At 37.8% G+C, this 22179-nt stretch overlaps 1 protein-coding gene across 1 annotated transcript; it reads left to right on the top strand.

Annotated features, from left to right (window-relative positions):
• Positions 1 to 8409: 8409 nt before the first annotated feature.
• LOC107821852 (ras-related protein RABA6a) lies at positions 8410 to 11194 on the top strand. The gene is made up of 2 exons (XM_016648310.2): positions 8410 to 8822; positions 10684 to 11194. The coding sequence occupies exons 1-2, from the start codon at positions 8605 to 8607 to the stop codon at positions 11132 to 11134; spliced, it is 669 nt and encodes a 222-aa protein (XP_016503796.1). The 5' UTR covers positions 8410 to 8604; the 3' UTR covers positions 11135 to 11194.
• The last annotated feature ends 10985 nt before the right edge of the window (positions 11195 to 22179 follow it).

Below are 22179 nucleotides of genomic sequence, written 5' to 3'. Positions count from 1 at the left end.
CGTCCAGTGCATAAATAGTCCCAAAAATGGGACTTAAGCCATTTCTTCAACTTTTCAAAAAACCAAACGGGCTAGAGGCGATTTTCAAGAGATAATTTCTTCCCCAAAAGTGTTGGTAAGTGATTCTAAACTATTTTCTTTCAATTACACATTACATTTCCTGAATTTTCAACCTAAAATCTAAAGTTCTCATGGTAGAATTGGGGGTTTGGGGTAGAAACTAGGGATTTCGAAATTTGGGGATTTGGACCTCAATTTGAGGTCGGATTCCAAATCAATTATATATCCGGGATCGGGGGTGAATGGGTAAATAGATTTTAGTCCGAACCTCGGGTTTTGACCAAGTGGGCCTGTGGTCGATTTTTGACTTTATGGAGGAAGCTTGAAAAAATCTAAATTTATGCAATGTAATTGATTCCTTTAGTAATATTTGATTTTATTGAGTCACTTTTGAATAGATACGAGTGGTTCAGAGGTGGAATCTAGAGGAAAAGTTGTGATTGAGTATTGAGTGGCCTTCGGAGTGAGGTAAGTGTCATGGTTAACCCTGACTTGCGAGAATTAGGAATCTCAGACTATTTGCTATGTGAAATTCATGTGAGCGGCATATATGTGAGGTAACGAGTACTTATGTGCCGCCAATTTACCTGTTTTCCCTGTTTCTATCGTTTTCTCATATTGTCTCTTTTTCCCATGCCTAATTTCTACGTGTTTAGACTAGTGTTGTTAAGTTGATTTTTCTTATCATGTTTATGGATCTTCTGGTGATAATTGAATATTGACTCCGAAGTTAAGGTTGATATTGTGAAACCAAATGTTGAAGTAAGGCTTGTATTTATTATTCTATATCCCTATTGTTAATTGTTCATTACATTATGGAAAGGGAGAGTGTTAATGCACGAAGGGTGATGCCGTACCATATTGTGAGTGTTAATGCACGAAGGGTGATGTCGTTCCATACTGTGAGTGTTAATGCACGAATGGTGATGTCGTGCCATGATATGAGAATTAATGCACGAAGGGTGATGTTGTGCCGTTTCTATTGATTTTATATGAGGTTGAGAGTAAAAGCACGAAGGGTGATGTCGTGCAATTTATTTTTCTTTATTGTATTCGTTGTTCTTGTTGACTCATAGTATATTGGTCATTTCAGTCATTATTCTGCTGTAGTTCTTTATCTCGTATTTCCCTCAGCATGTTCCCCCTTCCGATATTATCTGTCTAACTTTTCATTGCTATTACTTGTATATACACTTAAATTGTACAAGTTGATTATAGGTGCCTTGTCTTAGCCTCGTCACTACTTCGTCGAGGTTAGGCTCGACACTTACCAGTACATGGGGTCGGTTGTACTGATACTGTACTCTGCACTTTCTGTGCAGATTTTGGTACCGGCTCGGGTTGATCGAGATTTTTGTTGTTGTTGGACTACTATCCGGAGACTCAAGGTAGATCTGTCGGCGTTCACAGACCTTGAAGTCCCCGTCTATCTTTTCTGTTTTACTGTTTCTCTCATTCAAAGAGTTGTATTTCTCCCATACTATTATTTGTAGTAAGTTCTAGAATGCTCGTGAATTATGACTCAGGATCCGGGTGGTAGTAATTAATGCATTTTTTTATATATTATTTCGCACTCAATATATTTAATCTTAGCTAATTGTTATTATTTACTGAAAGGAATAAGGATTAGTTTAATGATTCTCTAATGCTGGTTTGCTTAGCAAGTGAAATGTTAGGCGCCATCATGGTTCCGACGGTGAAAATTTCGGATCGTGACAAAAATTGAAAATCATCAAGGAAAGTACGAAGATTACCCGGTTAAGCGCATGTTGTGCTTCGTTGAATAATCAAGGTGCCTCCACCTCATTCATCTTGGTCCGGTTATCCTTGGTCACTAGACATCGAAGATAACTGGCCACCCCTACGGTGGCAGAAAGAACCTGTTCATCCTACGGAAGGGAAATAACAATGGTACGTTTCCGATCGGGATATGCACTCGGGGCAGGAAATCGATTGACCAATTTCGGGCTCGAGGAAGGCCTGCTTGCTTCAGAGGTTGATCTCTTCCTCCGTATCTTTAAATCGCCAAATCTGATGGCGTCCTCCGTGGCCATCGAATCCACGCCATCGAAAAAATCGCGAAAAGGGTCGTTCGCTTTATGGGACCCCTCTATGGGGCGTTCTTTTGCAGCTTGGGCCTCGTTGAACATAGACTCAGTGAACGAGGGGACTTTACGTCATGATTTTTGTCGCTTACGTCATGATTTATCGAAGTAGGAATCGAGAGCTCTTATCGTTTCTTATTATTTACTCTTTGAAAACGAGGGGACTATCTGTATACGAGTAAAATCGAACTCGGGATTTGACCGAGCATCCAACACGACAATTTGGGATCAAGAGATGGTGATAAAATCCAGGAGATCGGTTCTTGCCTTGCCAAATTAGCCACCGGAATCACGAGACTTACCTTCAAGATTACCGAGGTCATAACCGGTCCCGGGTATAACGGCCTCAAGGAACATATTGCCAGCTTATTCGACAAGGGTCCAAAATTCCCGCAACTAACTGGACATTACGGCGAAAATTACGGAACATACCAAAAAGGGGACCAACGATTATCAAATCAAGGGTCTTTTTACCTTTTATAAGAATAATAGAATAATACCTTAAAAGTAGGTTCCTCTAATATATAAAAGGGCCTCACTATTCATGAAGGACATTGTAACATACATTCATAATCAATACATTACTATTATTCTTTAAGTTCTTATTCTTTGGTATCTTGGTGTTAATCAAAGTACATTTAGCTCGAGGGTGGACAACTTTCCTAGGCTAAAATTATCCAATCTGTGTGGTTTGCAGTTGATTTATTGTTATTTATTTCAATTGCTATCAAATTTATCGTTTAGTATCAAATTAATCTGCATATCCTTTAAACCACTAACAAATTCAATTGTTATCCAATTTTGAGGGTAAACAGTTTGATTCAAAAGATTCCCTTTTTTTCTCCTAAAGTAGCATTTTGAGTTATGTCACGCCCCGACCTTGGGGAGTGCGACCAGCGCTCAACAGGGATACCCCGATCGAGCAAGCTTGCACAATGTCGGCTATCCAACTCGCACATAAATAAAGAGAAGAATACATTTCATTAATTAGATGGTAAGAGCTCATGTGAACAACACCAAATCATTTCCATAAGTTACATCATTAACAAATCTCCAAAATAGTACACTATACAATCATAGTTAAAGTGGAACATGTGATACAATTACAACATTTTTAGTTTAAATTTCCCAAAACAAGGTACAACCCATACTACGTCTACGGAGCCTCTAACATAAATAAAAGAGTGCTATGACAGTGCCGACAACAAGGCCCCGGCTATACCTCAAAATGCTATGTACAAAGGGTAAGATATGTAGGACCCCGAAATGAAGTGGGGCTCACCAAATCTGTTGGGAAGAGAGTGTGCTGCTATCAATGATCAATGTCACCTGCTGCGGAACCACCTGCATCCATTAAAGATGCAGTGTCCCCGGCAAAAAAGACGTTAGTACATAAGAAATAGTACTAGTATGTATGACTAAACACCCTATCATTAGAATAGGTTGCAATACAAGAAAGAACAATCACAGAATCAATGGAAGCATCAAACAATACTAAACATCAATTTAGGAGCAAGATAAGTTTTCAATTAGATTTTCATTATTTTAGGTTGGAAGATCTTAGCACTTAACACTGATATACCACCGTGATCTTGAGCACGGAGTCCGATCACGGCCCGATCGGCTAGGTTGTCTCACCCAAAGACATCAACCACAATCACAATTATTATCTCAGTCTTCAATCATTATCTCGATCAATATTTCAAACACAATCACCACTATGTGTGCGGCATGACGTCCAATCATGACCCAACCGGATAGGCCGTCTCACCACAATGCCATGTGAATCGACATCACCTTTTTCTAGCAATCATCTCATCCCAATAAAGATGAAAATTCTCATCACAATAATCTCATCCCAAATGAGGGGAATAATTACAATTCACTCCTACACCGGCATGTGTTGTTTCAGGTTTAGGCTATTTCAATATACCCTTCCTCAGTGACTAACGATACTCCCGAAGTGTTTATTATTAAAAGGATTTACCACTCATTTCAATATCTTTTACACTCATCTTTGTTTCATTGGCACTAATGGCCCCAAATGTAATATTCTTGGCACGTTGGCCGTATTTCATATAGCATGCTCACCACTTTCACTTTCAAACAACATCACAGATCATCGACAACAAAGCATTTATATTCAAGACTTTAAGTACACATGTGAGCAAGTAAGAGTCTTAAGCACATTGAGATTTCTTACACAATTTGGCATAATAGCTTTCATTAGAATCACGACTTGAAGTTATAATATTTAGATATGCATTCCATACCTTGAACACATTCTCAAATAGTAACACAACATAACAAGAACATTTGGAATACGTATTGAACACATATATCTTTTGACACAAGGCTTATTCAGAATAATCAATTTATAATGAGCAACTCGGGACTTACAAAGATATTATGGGGTTCAATTCTAAAAGAGGGGTTTAGCCAACATACCTTGCTTGAGCTTTCTTTATTTTACTACAGCGTTCCGAAACTCCTAGCGACTTCAATTTAATTAAAGACATGACAAAATTTAACTATAATTAGGAAGATTCTCGGGGGTTCAGCTCATTTGAGTATTTAATCAAGCACTAGGTGTGCATTAAGGTCTCAAGGTCCTCCTATGGTGGATTCATTTACCCCACAATCAATCCCTACTTCAATAAGCCACCCACAATTACTCCACAACCTCCCTACCACCTATATTAGTACATGCATGCATAAACAACAACCCTCATTATCAAAACCTTCCTCCACATTACCTAAATCCAAATAAAATTTTGAAATTAAAGGTTAGGGATAGAATCCTATCTCTTGGTTGAAGACCTTGTGAGCTTTCTTGTTGAATTTCAAGGCTTGAGCAAGATTTTGGATGAACAATTAGCTTAGGGATTTCTCCTCTCATTCTAGGGTACTTCATCTCTATAAAAAATATCACATATTCCCTTCAAAAATGGCCCTTTACGTCTATTTATCGAGATAGGGTCGGGTTATAAAAAAAGAAGAATGGACCCTCCGAAATCTGGATCGAGCTACACACCGGGCTAGGCGAGCTCTGCAGCGAGCTACAGACCAGGCTTCACGAGGGATATAGCATGGTCTAGCGCGCTACAGACCAGGCTTCACGAGGGATATAGCACGGTCTAGCAATTTACAGACCAGGCTTCGCGAGGGATATAGCACGGTCTAGCGCGCTACAGACCAGGCTTCGCGAGGGATATAGCACGGTCTGGCGCGCTAGGAGCTGGGCGACGCGAGGTCGAAATGATTTAACTCCCAAACGCACTGTGCAACCCAAAAAGTCCGAAAATATAATACATTAGCCTACCTAGGCACCACAGAATCTTAAAATTACTTGCCGGAAATTTACGGGGCCTTACATCAAACTATTTATAACTTATAGAGGTCGTTTGGTACGTGGAATAAGAGATAATAATTGTAAGATTAGATGCGACAATATTTTATCTCGTGTTTAGTTAAATTTTGAATTTAGTATTACCAATCCCGAAATTAATTAATTCCCCTAATTGGTATTATTTTATCCCACGGTGAGGGTGGGTTACTTATCCCAACTTATCTAGTATATACCAAATACATGTTTATATTATATCTTGTATATTATACTGCATTCACGAGTTCAACCTGTGAAATCAGTCACTGATACTTGCATTAGGGTAGGCTGTCTACACTACACCCTCTGGGGTGGGGTCCTTCTCTTGACCCTGCGTGAACGCGAAATACTTCGTACACCGGGTTGCCCTTCTAATCCAATCATTAATTAATTTTTGCATTATAATCTCATCATTATAATCCAGGATAACTTATTTCGCACAGTGGCGGACGCACGTGGTGGCAAGCGGGTTCAACTGAACCCGCTTCACCAAAAAATAATACCGTATACATGTATAAATTACGATTAAAGCAACGTAAATTTTGTATAAATATTTTATTTGAACCCTCTTGACAACTACTATTTTACGACTAAAGTTATGTACTTCTAAGATTGAACCCGCTTGCACAAAATCCTGGATCCGCCACTAATTTCGTACCAAATGATCCCATAGTGTTGGAGTACCGGACCTAGACTAATTTAACGCAACGACTGGAAACTGTTTTCTTCCTTTGGACATCTATATTATTATTACATTACTTGGAGGGGGGCATCTGGCATGTACAGTAGAGTTACTTCCAAAAATTAATGTACTTTTCAAGTCTGGGCGACTCGACTGGATTTAGTTTACATCTTTAATGGGCTTTTGGAGTCCGAATGGAATCCCTATCAATATCGGTGACATGTATTAACTCTTATTTTCATTTTGGGTAACCTAGCTAGGAATACAATTTCCATATCAAATTTGGTAGTTGATGATGGAAGAACTTTCATAAAGCACTAAATTTTAAGGCCTAATTACGATACATAATTATAGTTTGTCTAATTACCATTTATAACTACTGTTCGATTGTTACTCGTTTGCGTCACTTGTATTCATTTGTTCTAAATGGCTGTATTGACGCATACATACACTGAAATACAATGATACATACATTATATGTATCACTATATGTGATTCCATACACTGTTTACGTTGGAATTTGCTAAAAAATCCAAAGAGTAGCTACGAATTATAATTATTTTAAAGTATAGATACATATAATAAATACAGTGTATAAGTTAGTTATACATATAATTTTTCTTGATGTTATTGGTAAAATTTGTGCCCTAAGTAAGTGAACGTAAAACTTGAATAATGCAAACCATCACTTGGATTCTTGATTCTAATATTGACTTATTTCTTAGCCATCGAATTCTCTTTAATCTCGATATAGATGTTTTTTTTGTTGTTCTTTTTATATATAGGTGAGAAATTCTTTTTCTTTACTTTTGAGATAACAGCACTTGCAACAAAGCAGTCTAGGTTCAATCAACTCCAAGAAACAGGTTGCTGTGCTTTAGGCGGCTGGTCCAACATAGCTTGTTCCCTGCTTGTGCTTTCGCAGAAAAAATGTCTACGCACCAAAAATTGGCATGTGTACTTTTTTGGGCTGCTTAAATTATACGTAGGAGTACTATATTAGTATTTCTATATGTAGCTTTTAGGTCTGCTCTACTTGTGCGGGAGCCTGACTTACATTTCAATAATTGTTTTCCTTTTCAGTGCTAGCGTTTACCCAATCAATGCTGAAATGCCAGAAATAGGTAAATTTTGGGGGTAAAAACAAAGAGTAGAAAATGATAATGTTGGTCACATGAATACAGTGACTACTCATTTTGTCCACTTCGAAGTTTGGACTTTCGTTCAAATGCATAACATGTTACTGAAGAGAAAACAAACCATATGAGCAAGACGAACAGAAAAAGAAACTTATTTTCTAGTTAAATGCAAATTGATTTAAAATCATTGCGAGGTTAGAGGATTCTAGTTGTAGCATATAAATCTTTCGTCTTACTTTTCTCTTTTGTTCCTTAGATAATAATCCTTTCCTCTAATGACTTGATTTGATACCAAACACATTGATATCTTGATTTTGAATGTCGGGTGTTGAATTCATTACCAACAGTTAGGTCAAATCCTTTTAATTAAGAATCCTTCGTTTTCTCCTAAAAAAAGAACTAGGAATGATTATTCATTTTATTACTTTATTCTTAAGATGCCTCTAACTATAGGAGGATTGCCTATGCACCTTTTAGCCCCACTCCACCCCCACCTGGCCCATTGCTAATTTGACAGTTGGGTGAGGAAGAAAGTGAGGAAACCCCAATCATGAAGCATGAAATCGAGCAATTATTAACAAAATAAAAAATAAGGAGATAATTAGGGGCACATGTGGATCAATTTGGTTGATCACTACTAAAGCCTCTAGCAATATGGTTAGCAATACAAACTAAGTGGATGTCACCTAATAATTGTAAGGATTTAACTTAATAATGTAAAAAGTTTATACACTAACATTATATTTTAATCTGCCGTAGCAGATAAGATGTCATGTTCTTTATATTATTAATTCACTTTTTAGGAACGATTATCCTTCACTATCTTTTGGGTGATTAGATATTGAATTTTTAAAAAAAATATTATCGGTGTATAAAAATTAAACTCTTTAATATATTATATTGGGGCTTTAATTTCCATCTTTGTTTGCGATAATAATAATAATTGTATTAGTGAAAACTACCGGATAGGCTTAGAAAGACCATAATTAAAGAAACTCCATAATGTCATTTTCTAAAAGGGTATCACATGCTTTACACTCATTTTCTTTTTTCCTAGCCATTTCCAAAGGAGTCCTCATCGCTTTGGTTTCACATTTATGTCTGTGTGATTATGACTTGAGCTCATACCTGCCTTCTTCTTCTCCTCTTATTTCCTCTTTCTTTCTTGTTGGTCTTTGGTGTCTTATACATATTTTTAGTGTTCCTAAAAAGTAATAAATTCTTACGAGTATTATGGGGGATTCATTTGATGAAGAGTGTGATTATCTATTCAAAGCAGTTCTTATAGGAGATTCAGCAGTTGGGAAATCAAACCTTTTGTCAAGATTTGCTAAGGATCAATTTCAGCTGGATTCTAAACCTACCATTGGAGTGGAATTTGCTTACAGAAATATTAGAGTTGGCGATAAGCTCATCAAAGCACAAATATGGGACACCGCCGGACAAGAAAGGTTTTTATTAATCCTTCACTCTCTTTTGGACTTGTTTTTAATTCATATTCCTATTTCTGGATCCTAAAAACAAAGAAAAAATGAACAAGAATTAGTCTCCAAGTGTTATCTTCGCGAGTCTTAAGTTCACAATTTGTTAGACCCTTTAATTTATGTGTGTTTCTATTAGGATTGAAGATATTGAATAATACAAGTTTTACTTAAATGTTAGGATCCTCCCTTCAGAAATTTTATCTCTATTTTTTGGCCAGTATTTAGTAACGTGGCTTCTTAATTTGCTATAATCTCAAGTCCAACGAATATAATTAGGTTATTACAAGAATATCTCTGAAGACCTTTTTATAGCATTACCAAACATTTATGGATGCAAATATTGGTATTATTCTAAAACCAAACAAGACCTGCAAAGGAAATTAAATTGAGAGAGCAGTGATATTTGCAAGAGAGTTCCCAATTTGATGATATCAGGGCTAATTGCTAATGAAGGATATTCCCTCAACATCGGTCCAAACCGTCTCAATTAATCTATTAGCCTTATTCATGCCTCTAAAGTCTATAAAGTATACCAGCTCACCACTTTTGACATGATCGATAAATTTGACTAAAATGTATATTGAAATTTAATTAATGAAATTGACTCGCATGCGATTTCTTTTTTCTTTTGATGGGAAAAAAGATATTGCTGTACATTATCCGTTAGGTCAATTTTTGTGTTTGAATAATTGTTTCAATATATCTCCATTATTAAGTAGCAAGCAGCAAATATCAGAAAAGGCAGATGATAATGCAATACGATGTGTTATGCAGTCAATTATTAAAAGAACTGTTAGCATATTAGAAGTACAAAATATTTAATATGATCTCAAAGTATCATTAATGTTTAAAAGTGTAAACGTTTCCCCCCAAAAATATCCAATACTGCTCGAATCAAAACTTGTAGATAGATTTTAATTTTATTTTCTTTTAGCGGCTTTTAGTCATTTTAGATTCATAAATATACTCGATAAATTGCGTTTATTAAAAATAAATAAAAAGAAAGTTGCTAAATGATCAAGGCTAAAGATGCAAAATAAATTGCGATAAATTCCGTAAGTTCTATATGTAAGTACGTAAATGATCCAGGCTGTTAAAAAGTTGCTAACTCCAGGGTTTCAATTTATACGGTGTAATTTAACTAGGCACAAAGTTTAAGATAAAAATAGAGATTATTGAAAGTTGTTGTCTTAAATATTCATAACATTTATTTGGCTAGAAGACTTTTGAAACTTGTGATTTTAAATATGTCATATTATTTGTATATGGGTGGTAAACGGGCAGGTCGGGTTGGATATGAGCGAGTCGAAGACGAATACTGCAAAAATGGATAAAATATCCAACCAACCCATATTTAATATGGATAGAAAATGTGATAAACGACGGATAATACGAATAGATTCTTGAATACGATCACTTTTAGGAGAATCCCTAGTCTTCCAAACTTCAGGAGTCCCGAATTTGATCCTTTGCAAATATAAAAATTAAATCCATTGGTTATCCAGTGATTATCTATTTTTAAGTGGATAATATGGATTTTATCCATATTTGACCAATTTTTAAAAAGTTTGTTACGTTATCCAACTCATTTTTCAATGGTTAATATGGGTGGATAACTATTTTTTTAATCCATTTTGCCACCATTACATTTGTTTGACTGTAGAAACTTGTTATAAAAGGTAAAATAAGAAGTTCAAATTAAATTATTTTCAAATTTAGAAAGATGTCATTATATTCTTTTAGGAATGAACTAATAAGAAAACAACGTCATTCTATTTAAAATAGATGGAGTATTAATTTCTAACATAAATATTGTTTTTTCTTACAGGTTTCGAGCCATAACAAGTTCATATTATCGTGGAGCACTTGGTGCCTTGCTTGTCTACGATATAACAAGAAGAGCAACATTTGAAAATTTAAGAAAATGGCTATACGAGCTTAGGGAATATGGCAGCTCAGACATGGTAATTGTTCTTGTTGGAAACAAATCTGATTTGGCCAATTCTGCAAGAGAAGTCAATGTTGAAGATGGGCAAAGCCTTGCACAATTAGAAGGATTATCTTTTTTGGAAACATCAGCAAAGGACAATCTAAATGTAGAAGAAGCATTTTTTCAAATGATTACAAAAATTCATGAAATTATGAGTCAGAAAAGCTTGGAAGCTAAGATGAATGAAGCAACTACACCAAAATCTCTTCAAGGAAAAAAAGAAATTATTAACATGATGGATGATGAAGTAACAGCCACTAAACAAACTTCTACTTGTTGTTTATACTGAATTCTAATTAATTGTAATTTCTTTGACATTTATAGTTGGAGAAAAAAGGATCACACTTTACTTTTGGTTGTTGCTTCTTCTTTCTATTACTGGATCTAGGGATGTACATGGACCGGGTTGGTTCGGTTTTTATCAAAATCAAACCAAACCAACTATATATATCGGTTTAGATTAGTTCGGTTTTGTCCGGTTTTTTGGGTTTTCGATTTTTTTTGTTACATGAATATTATTTCAATTTTACTTTGTTAAAGTTATAGATAAAGTTTTGATAAGTGAATATATGTTTAGTAAATATTGAAAAAATTGGCAAGCATATGATCTATTAAAATATTCTAATGGGAGCATTTTTTTTTTTTTTATCAACACATGATAGTTATTTTCTTAGTCATCTAACAATAATTTTCGTTAATGTACGCTTTCAAGGTTAACACATGAGAGGATCCCAAATATTTCAATATTTTTTAAAGAAAATTCAATATAAAGTCTTAAAAAAAATATATAAATTATATATTTATATGTCAGTTTAGTTCGGATTTTTTTACTCAATACCAAACTTAGTCGGGTTTTTAAATCGGTTTGGTTTGAATTTTTGGTTTGGTGCGATTTTCCGGTTCGGTTGAACACCCTAACTTGATCTTTGTTCCTTTGTCAACTTAATCCACGGCAGAATCCTATTTTTAAAAAATAGTATTGCTTTTATATATATATTGATATGATGTAAACATTGTGTACGATTAACTTTCTAAATTTTGCCTGCTAAATAATGGTACATATGACAATTTCTCTTGAGTAAAGAAAAAATGATTACAATTAAAGTTCACTTTATATATTTGTAGATTAGTATATAATGTTTTGCAGATTTTTGAACTTTTTTTTCTTTAACATAGCTTTATTTCCCATTGAAGTAACATCTGAAAGCATGAAACATAGGGTTTTAGGCATTATGTCTGGTCAACAACATTAGTTATTTTTCATCTACTGTATGATATTTCGCTTGTACCTATACCAAATATATTAAAAAAACAAACTTGAGAAAACACAATTACTCACAAAGAGACAAAATTAAAACTTCACATGTTTTTCATAATAGCTTACACAATTAGGCAAAAGAATGTCACGAAAGTATTGATAAAATCACCAAATTATGTACGAAGACGAAAAAGAATCAGGATAAATAGCAGAATCGCGTATTTGATCAGTTGAACAAGACAAGATACGGCCATATAAGAGATAAAAATAATAATTAATTAACTGATGAAGCAGTTCTACTTATTTGATTTTAACTTGTTTACTCTTAAAATGGATGACAATTGAATTTGGACGCGATTTTAAGAATATGTGGATTGATTCAACACAAATAATTAAGAATATTAGGTAACAATTTAAAGACAAAATAAATAATCAACCAATTGTAATATTACGGCCCAGCTCGAACTTAGGTTGAATAGTAGTTTTGCCCTCGATCGGATCCTTGGTTCGAAGCCAATTGTAAATGAAAAACAAACAATAAAGTAAAAAATTTTCAATAGCTAGCAGAAAAATGAATTTGCATTTCTTTGGTTTGCGTGTTATAATGTGTGTTATAAAAGAAAAAATTTTCCTTTATAAAGTAAGAGAGTTTCATCCCTACTACAAGTCTAAAAAAGATAAAAATCTTTCTTTCTCGTTAATTACGAGATCTGCATCGTGATTTCCGGTTAGGTACGAATATCACGGCCCTCTGTTAGTCGTTCGTAACCGTTTGCCATATTTTCCGAGGTCTTAGAACCCGTTTCGAGTCCGAGGAGCGTTGCTTAATCACGCCCGACGATGAGCACATTGTTCACCTTTCATGGGTCTCGGTACGAAAGGCTCCCAACCTCGATTTTAACCTCATGTGTTCGTTCCCTTCTTCCGTCTTCTTCACCGGAAATCGGGGCATGCATTGTCCCTGATTTTACCCGTATACATAACTTTTTTTCTTTTTGAAGATCCAATAGATGAACGATAAAATCTGGAATACTGCTATCTGATTGGTTGAATGATGTGTTCTATATATTATAGTCTTTGGTTAGTTCTCAATACTTCTCATTAATCTCTAAAATATATACTAATGTCTCTTTCGTGAATTAGACGCAGGACTGCTATTTATAATCGTAAAAAAAACTAAAAGAAAGCTATAACTTCTCTAACAAATACCAAATATTTTATTATTAAACCAATAAACCACATGACCACAAAAAAGTTAAACGTAGTGAAGTTTGAGCAAGCTTAAGTAATACATCCAATTCGGGTTTCTCATTTGATTTTGACGTGACTATTGTAAATGAGTTAAAAGTACATTTTCTATAAAACATATGCTAATCTAATTTATTTTTGGAAAATGCAAATTGAAGAAACATCTACTATTATTTTAGGAGGTGTATACGGTCGAAATAGATTTCGGCTTTCGTAATTTGATCGAGTTCGAATGGTAAGCGATCGAAGTAAGACTTCGAGACGAGTTCCGAAGATAGTACAAATAAGTTTCGAGCTCCAAGACCGATCGAGGAATCAGCTCGGTATCATTATAGAGCCCATGATCAAATCGAACCGCAAAGCAACATGAAGGTTGTCAGAGATGTACAGACCAATTGACACTCACCCCTAATGTCAAACTCGAACCAAGGCCGAGGGCTCGACCCAATACCGAGCACGAGGCAGTATCAAGCTCGCAGACAAGAGCCGTTGCAACCGCATTAGGAGAGAGAATTTTGGCGGAAATCGAGGAAGAGACAATTCATCATGGGTTCTCCACTAAATATTTTTTATTATAAATAAAGTAAGATCCCTCTACTATAAGGGGGAAATCCTTATAAGCACAAGGGAGGGGGCGCATTGTAAGAAAAGGCTACTTCTCTTATTGAAGAATAAATCTTTTGAGCTTGTTTTACTCAACATACTCACGTTTCTTGTTCAATAATTTATATTCTGTTTTTATATTTGCGTCGCCGGCACGATGGCCGTGCGATCCGTCGAGTTATCATGAATCATCGCAGCATAAAAGATAGGCGAGAAACCAAATAGCAATCACAGCAACCAGTCTCGACCGAATCGGTGAAGCAGGAAATAGAAGATGACGAGGAAGAGTTTCCGACACCTCGAGCTCTCATCGTCCCTGACGACTCCGACGCCACCAAGTCGACGATCGAAGAACTGGAGCAGGTTATATTAATCGAGCGTCTGCCCGAGAGAAAGATATACCGGGGAATGGGATTGACCCCCGAACACAGGAAAAAACTTATTTAATTCCTTATTGGTAACATAGATTATTTTGCTTGGTCCCATTTAGACATGATAGGGATCCCACCGTCGATAACAACGTACCAGCTGAGCTTGGACCCTAGGTTCAAACCGGTGAAGCAAAAAAGAAGACCTCAATCCGAGGTAAAACACACATTTGTAAGAGATGAGGTAACTAAACGTCTCAAAATAGGGTCAATTCGGGAAGTAAAATATCCCGAATGGTTAGCCAATGTGGTTGTAGTCCCTAAAAAAGGGAACAAACTTAGAATGTGTGTAGATTATAAAGATCTAAACAAAGCATGCCCCAAAGATTCTTTTCCACTGCCTAGCATCGATCGCTTGATCGATGCCACAGCCGGCCACGAGATCCTCACTTTTCTTGACGCCTATTCCGGGTACAATTAAATTAGCATGAACCCGGAGGACCAAGAAAAAACTTCATTTATCACCAAGTATGGAACCTATTGCTATAATGTAATGCCATTCGGGCTAAAAAAACACGGGGCCTACGTACCAACGCCTAGCGAATAAAATGTTCGAAGAACAAATAGGTAAATCGATGGAAGTTTATATTGATGATATGCTAGTCAAGTCCCTGCGCGCAGAGGACCATTTGACTCATTTGCAAGAAACGTTCAAGATTTTAAGGAAATACAACATGAAGCTCAACCCCGAGAAATGTGCTTTCGGGATTGGATCGGGCAAGTTTCTCGAGTTCATGGTGTCGAATCGGGGGATCGAGATCAACCCTGACAAAATAAAATCCATCGAAGACATCACCGTCATGGATAGTGTGAAAGCAGTGCAAAGGCTAACCGGACGGATAGCTGCCTTAGACCGATTCATTTCAAGGTCGTCAGATCGAAGCCACAAATTCTTCTCTCTGCTAAAAAAAAAAGAACGATTTCACCTGGACCCCAGAATGCCAACAAGCACTTGAACAACTGAAGCGGTACCTATCGAGCCCACCATTACTTCACACTTCGAAGACAGATGAGAAGTTTTACTTATACTTAGCGGTATCGAAAATCTTGGTAAGTGGTGTCCTAGTTCGAGAAGAGCAAGGTACGCAGTTTCCTGTTTATTATGTAAGTCGGACTTTAGGAGAGGCAGAGACTAGATATCCACACTTAGAGAAATTGGTGCTTGCATTGATAAGCGCCTCTAGAAAGTTAAGAACATACTTTCAATGTCACCCCGTATGCGTTCTAACAACTTTCCCACTTTGAAACATTTTGCACAAGCCCGAACTATCGGGCCGACTGGCCAAATAGGTCGTCGAACTCAGTGGGTACGATATTGAATATCAGCCTCGAACGGACATCAAGTCCCAAATTTTAGCAGACTTCGTGGCTGATTTCACACCAACCCTCGTACCCGAAGTTGAAAAGGAACTCTTGTTAAAATCAGGTACATCGTCGGGGGGTTGGACCCTCTACACAGATGGTGCTTCAAATGTGAAGGGATCCGGGCTTGGCATCGTATTAAAACCTCCCAAATATGGCATTATTAGGAAATCCTTCAAAACTACTAGATTAACTAACAATGAGGCCGAGTACGAGGCCATGATTGCAGGTCTCGAGCTAGCTAAAAGCTTGGGAGCAGAAGTCATTGAAGCCAAATGTGACTCTTTGCTAGTGGTGAACCAAGTAAACAAAACTTTCGAAGTTCGAGAAGATAGGATGCAGAGGTAATTGGAAAAACTACATGTAACTCTACACCGTTTCAAAGAATGGACCCTACAACATGTGCCTTGAGAACAAACAGAGAGGCCGACGCACTCGCAAATCTGGGGTCGTCGGTCAAAGTAGATAAGATCGACTCAGGGACTGTCGTTCAACTTTCAAGATCTAAAATCGAGGGAGGGAATGCCGAGATAAATTCCATAAGCTTAACCTGGGATTGGAGGAATAAGTATATTGAATACTTAAAGAACGGAAAACTCCCATCGAACTCTAAAGAATCGAGGGTTCTATGAACCAAGGCTGCTCGGTTCACGCTGGTTGAAGATGGAACATTGTACAGAAGGATGTTCGACGGACCACTGGCAGTATGCTTGGGACCAGGGGACATTGATTATGTTTTACGAGAGGTCCATGAGGGCACCTGTGGAAACCACTCCGGCGTCGAACCACTAATTCGCAAAATCATCAGAGCAGGATACTACTGGGATAGGATGGAAAAGGACACTAAGGAGTTCGTTCGTAAATGCGATAAATGTCAAAGGTTTGCACCAATGATCCATCAACCCGGAGAGCAGCTTCATTTAGTCATTTCTCCATGGCCATTCATGAAATGGGGAATGAATATCGTCGGCCCTCTACCATCGGCCCCAGGTAAAGCTAAATTCATTTTGTTTATGACTGACTATTTCTCTAAATGGGTTGAAGTACATGCGTTCGAAAAAGTAAGAGAGAAAGAGGTTATATATTTCATCTGGGATCACATCGTGTGTAGATTTGGTATACCAGCAGAAATAACATCTGACAATGGTAAGCAATTTATCGGCGGTAAAGTGATAAAATTTCTCGAAGATCATAAAATAAAAAAGGATGATGTCAACACCATATCATCCTAGTGGGAACGGACAGGCCGAATCAACGAACAAGATTATCATCCAAAACATAAAGAAAAGATTGAACGAAGCCAAAGAAAAGTGCAGAGAGATTTTGTCCGAAGTCCTTTGGGCATATCGGACAACATCTAAATCCAGTACAGGAGCGACTCCTTTTTTTTTAGTGTATGGCTTCGAAGCTTTAATTCTGGTCGAAGCCGGGGAACCAAGTGCAAGGTTTCGACATACATCGAAAGAATTGAACTACGAGGCAATGAATACTAGCCTCGAGTTATTAGATGAAAAACGAGAAGCGGCACTGGTTCGAATGGCTTCACAAAAATAACGAATCGAAAGGTACTACAACAGAAGAACCAACCTCCGCCATTTCAAGACCGGGGACTTGGTCCTAAGGAAGGTCATCAACACTCAAGATCCTAATGAAGGGAAGCTCGGCCCAAATTGGGAAGGACCCTATCAAGTCGTCGATACAGTCGGGAGAGGGTCTTACAAACTTAGAGCAATGGATGGAAAACCATTACCAAACAATTGGAACATATCGCTTCTCAAATGATATTATTGTTAAGGTATGATTTTCTCTTCTTTATTGTCTATATACGTATATTCGACACTAACTCATTGCAGGAATTCGACAAAAAACATCAAGACCTCTGGTTTCAAAGCACGCGTTGTACTCTTTTTTCCCTTAGTTCGGCTTTTATCCCAAATGGGTTTTTCCGGCAAGTTTTTTATCGAGGCAACAACTATGTGCTACCCGAGAACAAATCAATAGTATCCGAGGCTCCTTCGTAATCAACCTCAAATACTGGGGGGCTACCAATCGAATAAATCAAGTTCGGCACAAGAAAGTTGTTTCATATCAAATTCATGTCGAACAGGGTATCGATAGAGAAAAATGTAAGGGCCAAATGGTCAAAACGAACCATGCCTACGTAGTTTTGCTCGAACTCTGGCACAAGATACAAACACATGTATAATTACTTATAAAGGAGAACTTCTTGTTTTTCAGATATCTCACACTTTGAAAAGATCTTCCTGCTTCATACATTCTAACAGGCTTAAATGCCAACCACCATCAAAAGGATTTTTGATACAAGCGATCATAAAAAGCCTACGGGCTAAGATATTTTGAGTTCGAGTTCGAAATAATCACTCACTCAATTATTAAAGCCTAAGGGCTATCTTACTTCGAGTTCGAGCAATCACTCACTCGATCATAAAAGGCTTACATGCTTAGATATTTTGAGCTCGAGTTCGAAACAATCACTCACTCAATTATTAAAGCCTAAGGGCTATCTTACTTCGAGTTCGAGCAATCATTCACTCGATCATAAAAGCCTACGGGCTAAGATATTTTGAGTTCGAAACAATCACTCACTCAATTATTAAACCCTAAGGTCTATCTTACTTCAAGTTCAAGCAATCACTCACTCGATCATAAAAGGCCTATGGGCTTAGATATTTTGAGTTCGAGTTCGAAACAATCACTCACTCAATTATTAAAGCCTAAGGGTTATCTTACTTCGAGTTTGAGCAATCAGTCACTCGATCATAAAAGCCTACGGGCTAAGATATTTTGAGTTCGAGTTCGAAACAATCACTCACTCAATTATTAAAGCCTAAGGGCTATCTTACTTCGAGTTCGAGTAATCACTCACTCAATTATAAAGGCCTACGGGCTAAGATATTTTGAGTTCTAGTTCGAAACAATCACTCACTCAATTATTAAACCCTAATGGCTATCTTACTTTGAGTTCATTAAAACCTAAGGTCTATCTTACTTCGAGTTCAAGCAATCACTCACTCGATCATAAAAGGCCTACGGGCTACGATACGTTGAGTTCGAGTTTGAAGCAATCACTCACTCAATTATTAAAGCCTAAGGGCTATCTTACTTCGAGTTCGAGCAATCACTCACTCGATCATAAAAATCCCACGGGTTACGATACTTTAAGTTTGAGTTTGAATCATTCACTTGACTGCTAAGCCTACGTGCCACTTTTATTTCGAGTTCGAGCAAGCACTCACTCGACCATTATACCTACGGGCTACTTTACTTCGAGTTCGAAACGTTCACTCGACTACTAAGCCTGTGTGCTACTTTTATTTCGAGTTCGAGCAAACACTCACTCGGCCATATCCCGAATGGTTAGCCAATGTGGTTGTAGTCCCTAAAAAGGAAACAAACTTAGAATGTGTGTAAATTATAAAGATCTAAACAAAGCATGCCCCAAAGATTCTTTTCCACTGCCTAGCATCGATCGCTTGATCGATGCCACAGCCGGCCACGAGATCCTTACTTTTCTCGACGCCTATTCCGGGTACAATCAAATTAGCATGAACCCGGAGGACCAAGAAAAAACTTCATTTGTCACCAAGTATGGAACCTATTAATATAATGTAATGCCATTCAGGCTAAAAAAACACGGGGCCTACTTACCAACGCCTAGTGAATAAAATGTTTGAAGAACAAATAGGTAAATCGATGGAAGTTTATATTGATGACATGCTAGTCAAGTCCCTGCGCACAGAGGACCATTTGACTCATTTGTAGGAAACGTTCAAGGTTTTAAGGAAATACAACATGAAGCTCAACCCCGAGAAATGTGCTTTCGGGATTGGATCGGGCAAGTTCCTCGAGTTCATGATGTAGGATCGGGGGATCGAGATCAACCCCGACAAAATAAAATCCATCGAAGACATCACCGTCATGGATAGTGTGAAAGTAGTGCAAAGGCAAACCGGACGGATAGCTGCCTTAGGCCGATTCATTTCAAAGTCGTCAGATCGAAGCCACAAATTCTTCTCTCTGCTAAAAAAGAAGAACGATTTCACCTGGACCCCAGAATGCCAACATGCACTTGAACAACTGAAGCGGTACCTATCGAGCCCACCATTACTTCACACTCCGAAGACAGATGAGAAGTTTTACTTGTACTTAGCGGTATCGGAAATCTTGGTAAGTGGTGTCCTAGTTCGAGAAGAGCAAGGTACGCAGTTTCCTGTTTATTATGTAAGTCGGACTTTAGGAGAGGCAGAGACTAGATATCCACACTTAGAGAAATTGGCGCTTGCATTGATAAGCGCCTCTAGAAAGTTAAGAACATACTTTCAATGTCACTACGTATGCGTTCTAACAACTTTCCCACTTTGAAATATTTTGCACAAGCCCGAACTATCGGGCCGACTGGCCAAATGGGTCGTCGAACTCAGTGGGTACGATATTGAATATCAGCCTCGAACGGACATCAAGTCCCAAATTTTAGCAGACTTCGTAGCCGATTTCACACCAACCCTCGTACCCGAAGTTGAAAAGGAACTCTTGTTAAAATCAGGTACATCGTCGGGGGGTTGGACCCTCTACACAGATGGTGCTTCAAATGTGAAGGGATCCGGGCTTGGCATCGTATTAAAACCTCCCAAATATGGCATTATTAGGAAATCCTTCAAAACTACTAGATTAACTAACAATTAGGCCGAGTACGAGGCCATGATTGCAGGTCTCGAGCTAGGTAAGAGCTTGGGAGTAGAAGTCATTGAAGCCAAATGTGACTCTTTGCTAGTGGTGAACCAAGTGAACAAAACTTTCGAAGTTCGAGAAGATAGGATGCAGAGGTAATTGGACAAACTACATGTAACTCTACACCATTTCAAATAATGGACCCTACAACATGTGCCTCGAGAACAAATAGTGAGGCCGACGCACTCGCAAATCTGGGGTCGTCGGTCGAAGAAGATAAGATCGACTTAGGGACTGTCGTTCAACTTTCGAGATCTACAATCGAGGGAGGGAATGCCGAGATAAATTCCATAAGCTTAACTTAGGATTGGAGGAATAAGTATATTGAATACTTAAAGAATGGAAAACTCCCATCGAACTCTAAAGAATCGAGAGTTCTATGAACCAAGGCTGCTCGGTTCACGCTGGTTGAAGATGGAACATTGTACAGAAGGACATTCGACGGACCACTGGCAGTATGCTTGGGACCAGGGGACACTGATTATGTTTTACGAGAGGTCCATGAGGGCACCTGTGTAAACCACTCCGGCGCCGAACCACTAATTCGCAAAATCATCAGAGCAGGATACTACTGGGATAGGATAGAAAAGGACACTAAGGAGTTCGTTCGTAAATGCGATAAATGTCAAAGGTTTGCACCAATGATCCATCAACCCGGAGAGCAGCTTCATTCAGTCATTTCTCCATGGCCATTCATGAAATGGGGAATGGATATCGTCGGCCCTCTACCATCGGCCCTAGGTAAAGCTAAATTCATTTTGTTTATGACTGACTATTTCTCTAAATGGGTTGAAGCACATGCGTTCGAAAAAGTAAGAGAGAAAGAGGTTATAGATTTCATCTGGGATCACATCGTGTGTAGATTTGGTATACGAGCAGAAATAACATCTGACAATGGTAAGCAATTTATCGGCGGTAAAGTGACAAAATTTCTCGAAGATCATAAAATAAAAAGGATATTGTCAACACCATATCATCCTAGTGGGAACGGACAGGCCAAATCAACGAACAAGATTATCATCCAAAACATAAAGAAAAGATTGAACGAAGCCAAAGGAAAGTGGAGAGAGATTTTGTCCGAAGTCTTTTGGGCATATCGGACAACATCTAAATCCAGTACAGGAGCGACTCCTTTTTTTTAGTGTATGGCTTCAAAGCTTTTATTCTGGTCGAAGTCGGGGAACCAAGTGCAAGGTTCCGACATACATCGAAAGAATCGAACTATGAGGCAATGAATACTAGCCTCGAGTTATTAGATGAAAAATGAGAAGCGGCACTGGTTCGAATGGCTTCACAAAAATAACGAATCGAAAGGTACTACAACAGAAGAACCAACCTCCGCCATTTCAAGACCGGGGACTTGGTCCTAAGGAAGGTCGTCAACACTCGAGATCCTAATGAAGGAAAGCTCGACCTAAATTGGGAAGGACCCTATCAAGTCGTCGATACAGTCGGGAAAGGGTCTTACAAACTTAGAGCAATGGATGGAAAACCATAACCAAACAATTGGAACATATCGCTTCTCAAACGATATTATTGTTAAGGTATGATTTTCTCTTCTTTATCGTCTATATACATATATTCGACACTAACTCATTGCAGGAATTCGACAAAAAACATCAAGACCTCTGGTTTCAAAGCACGTGTTGTACTCTTTTTTCCCTTAGTTCGGCTCTTATCCCAAAT

Source organism: Nicotiana tabacum, chromosome 4 (assembly GCF_000715075.1).
Source record: "Nicotiana tabacum cultivar K326 chromosome 4, ASM71507v2, whole genome shotgun sequence".
In the NCBI taxonomy this organism is placed as follows: domain Eukaryota; kingdom Viridiplantae; phylum Streptophyta; class Magnoliopsida; order Solanales; family Solanaceae; genus Nicotiana; species Nicotiana tabacum.
The sequence above is the reverse complement of the archived record's forward strand: the minus strand, read 5'-3'. Positions and strand labels throughout refer to the sequence as shown.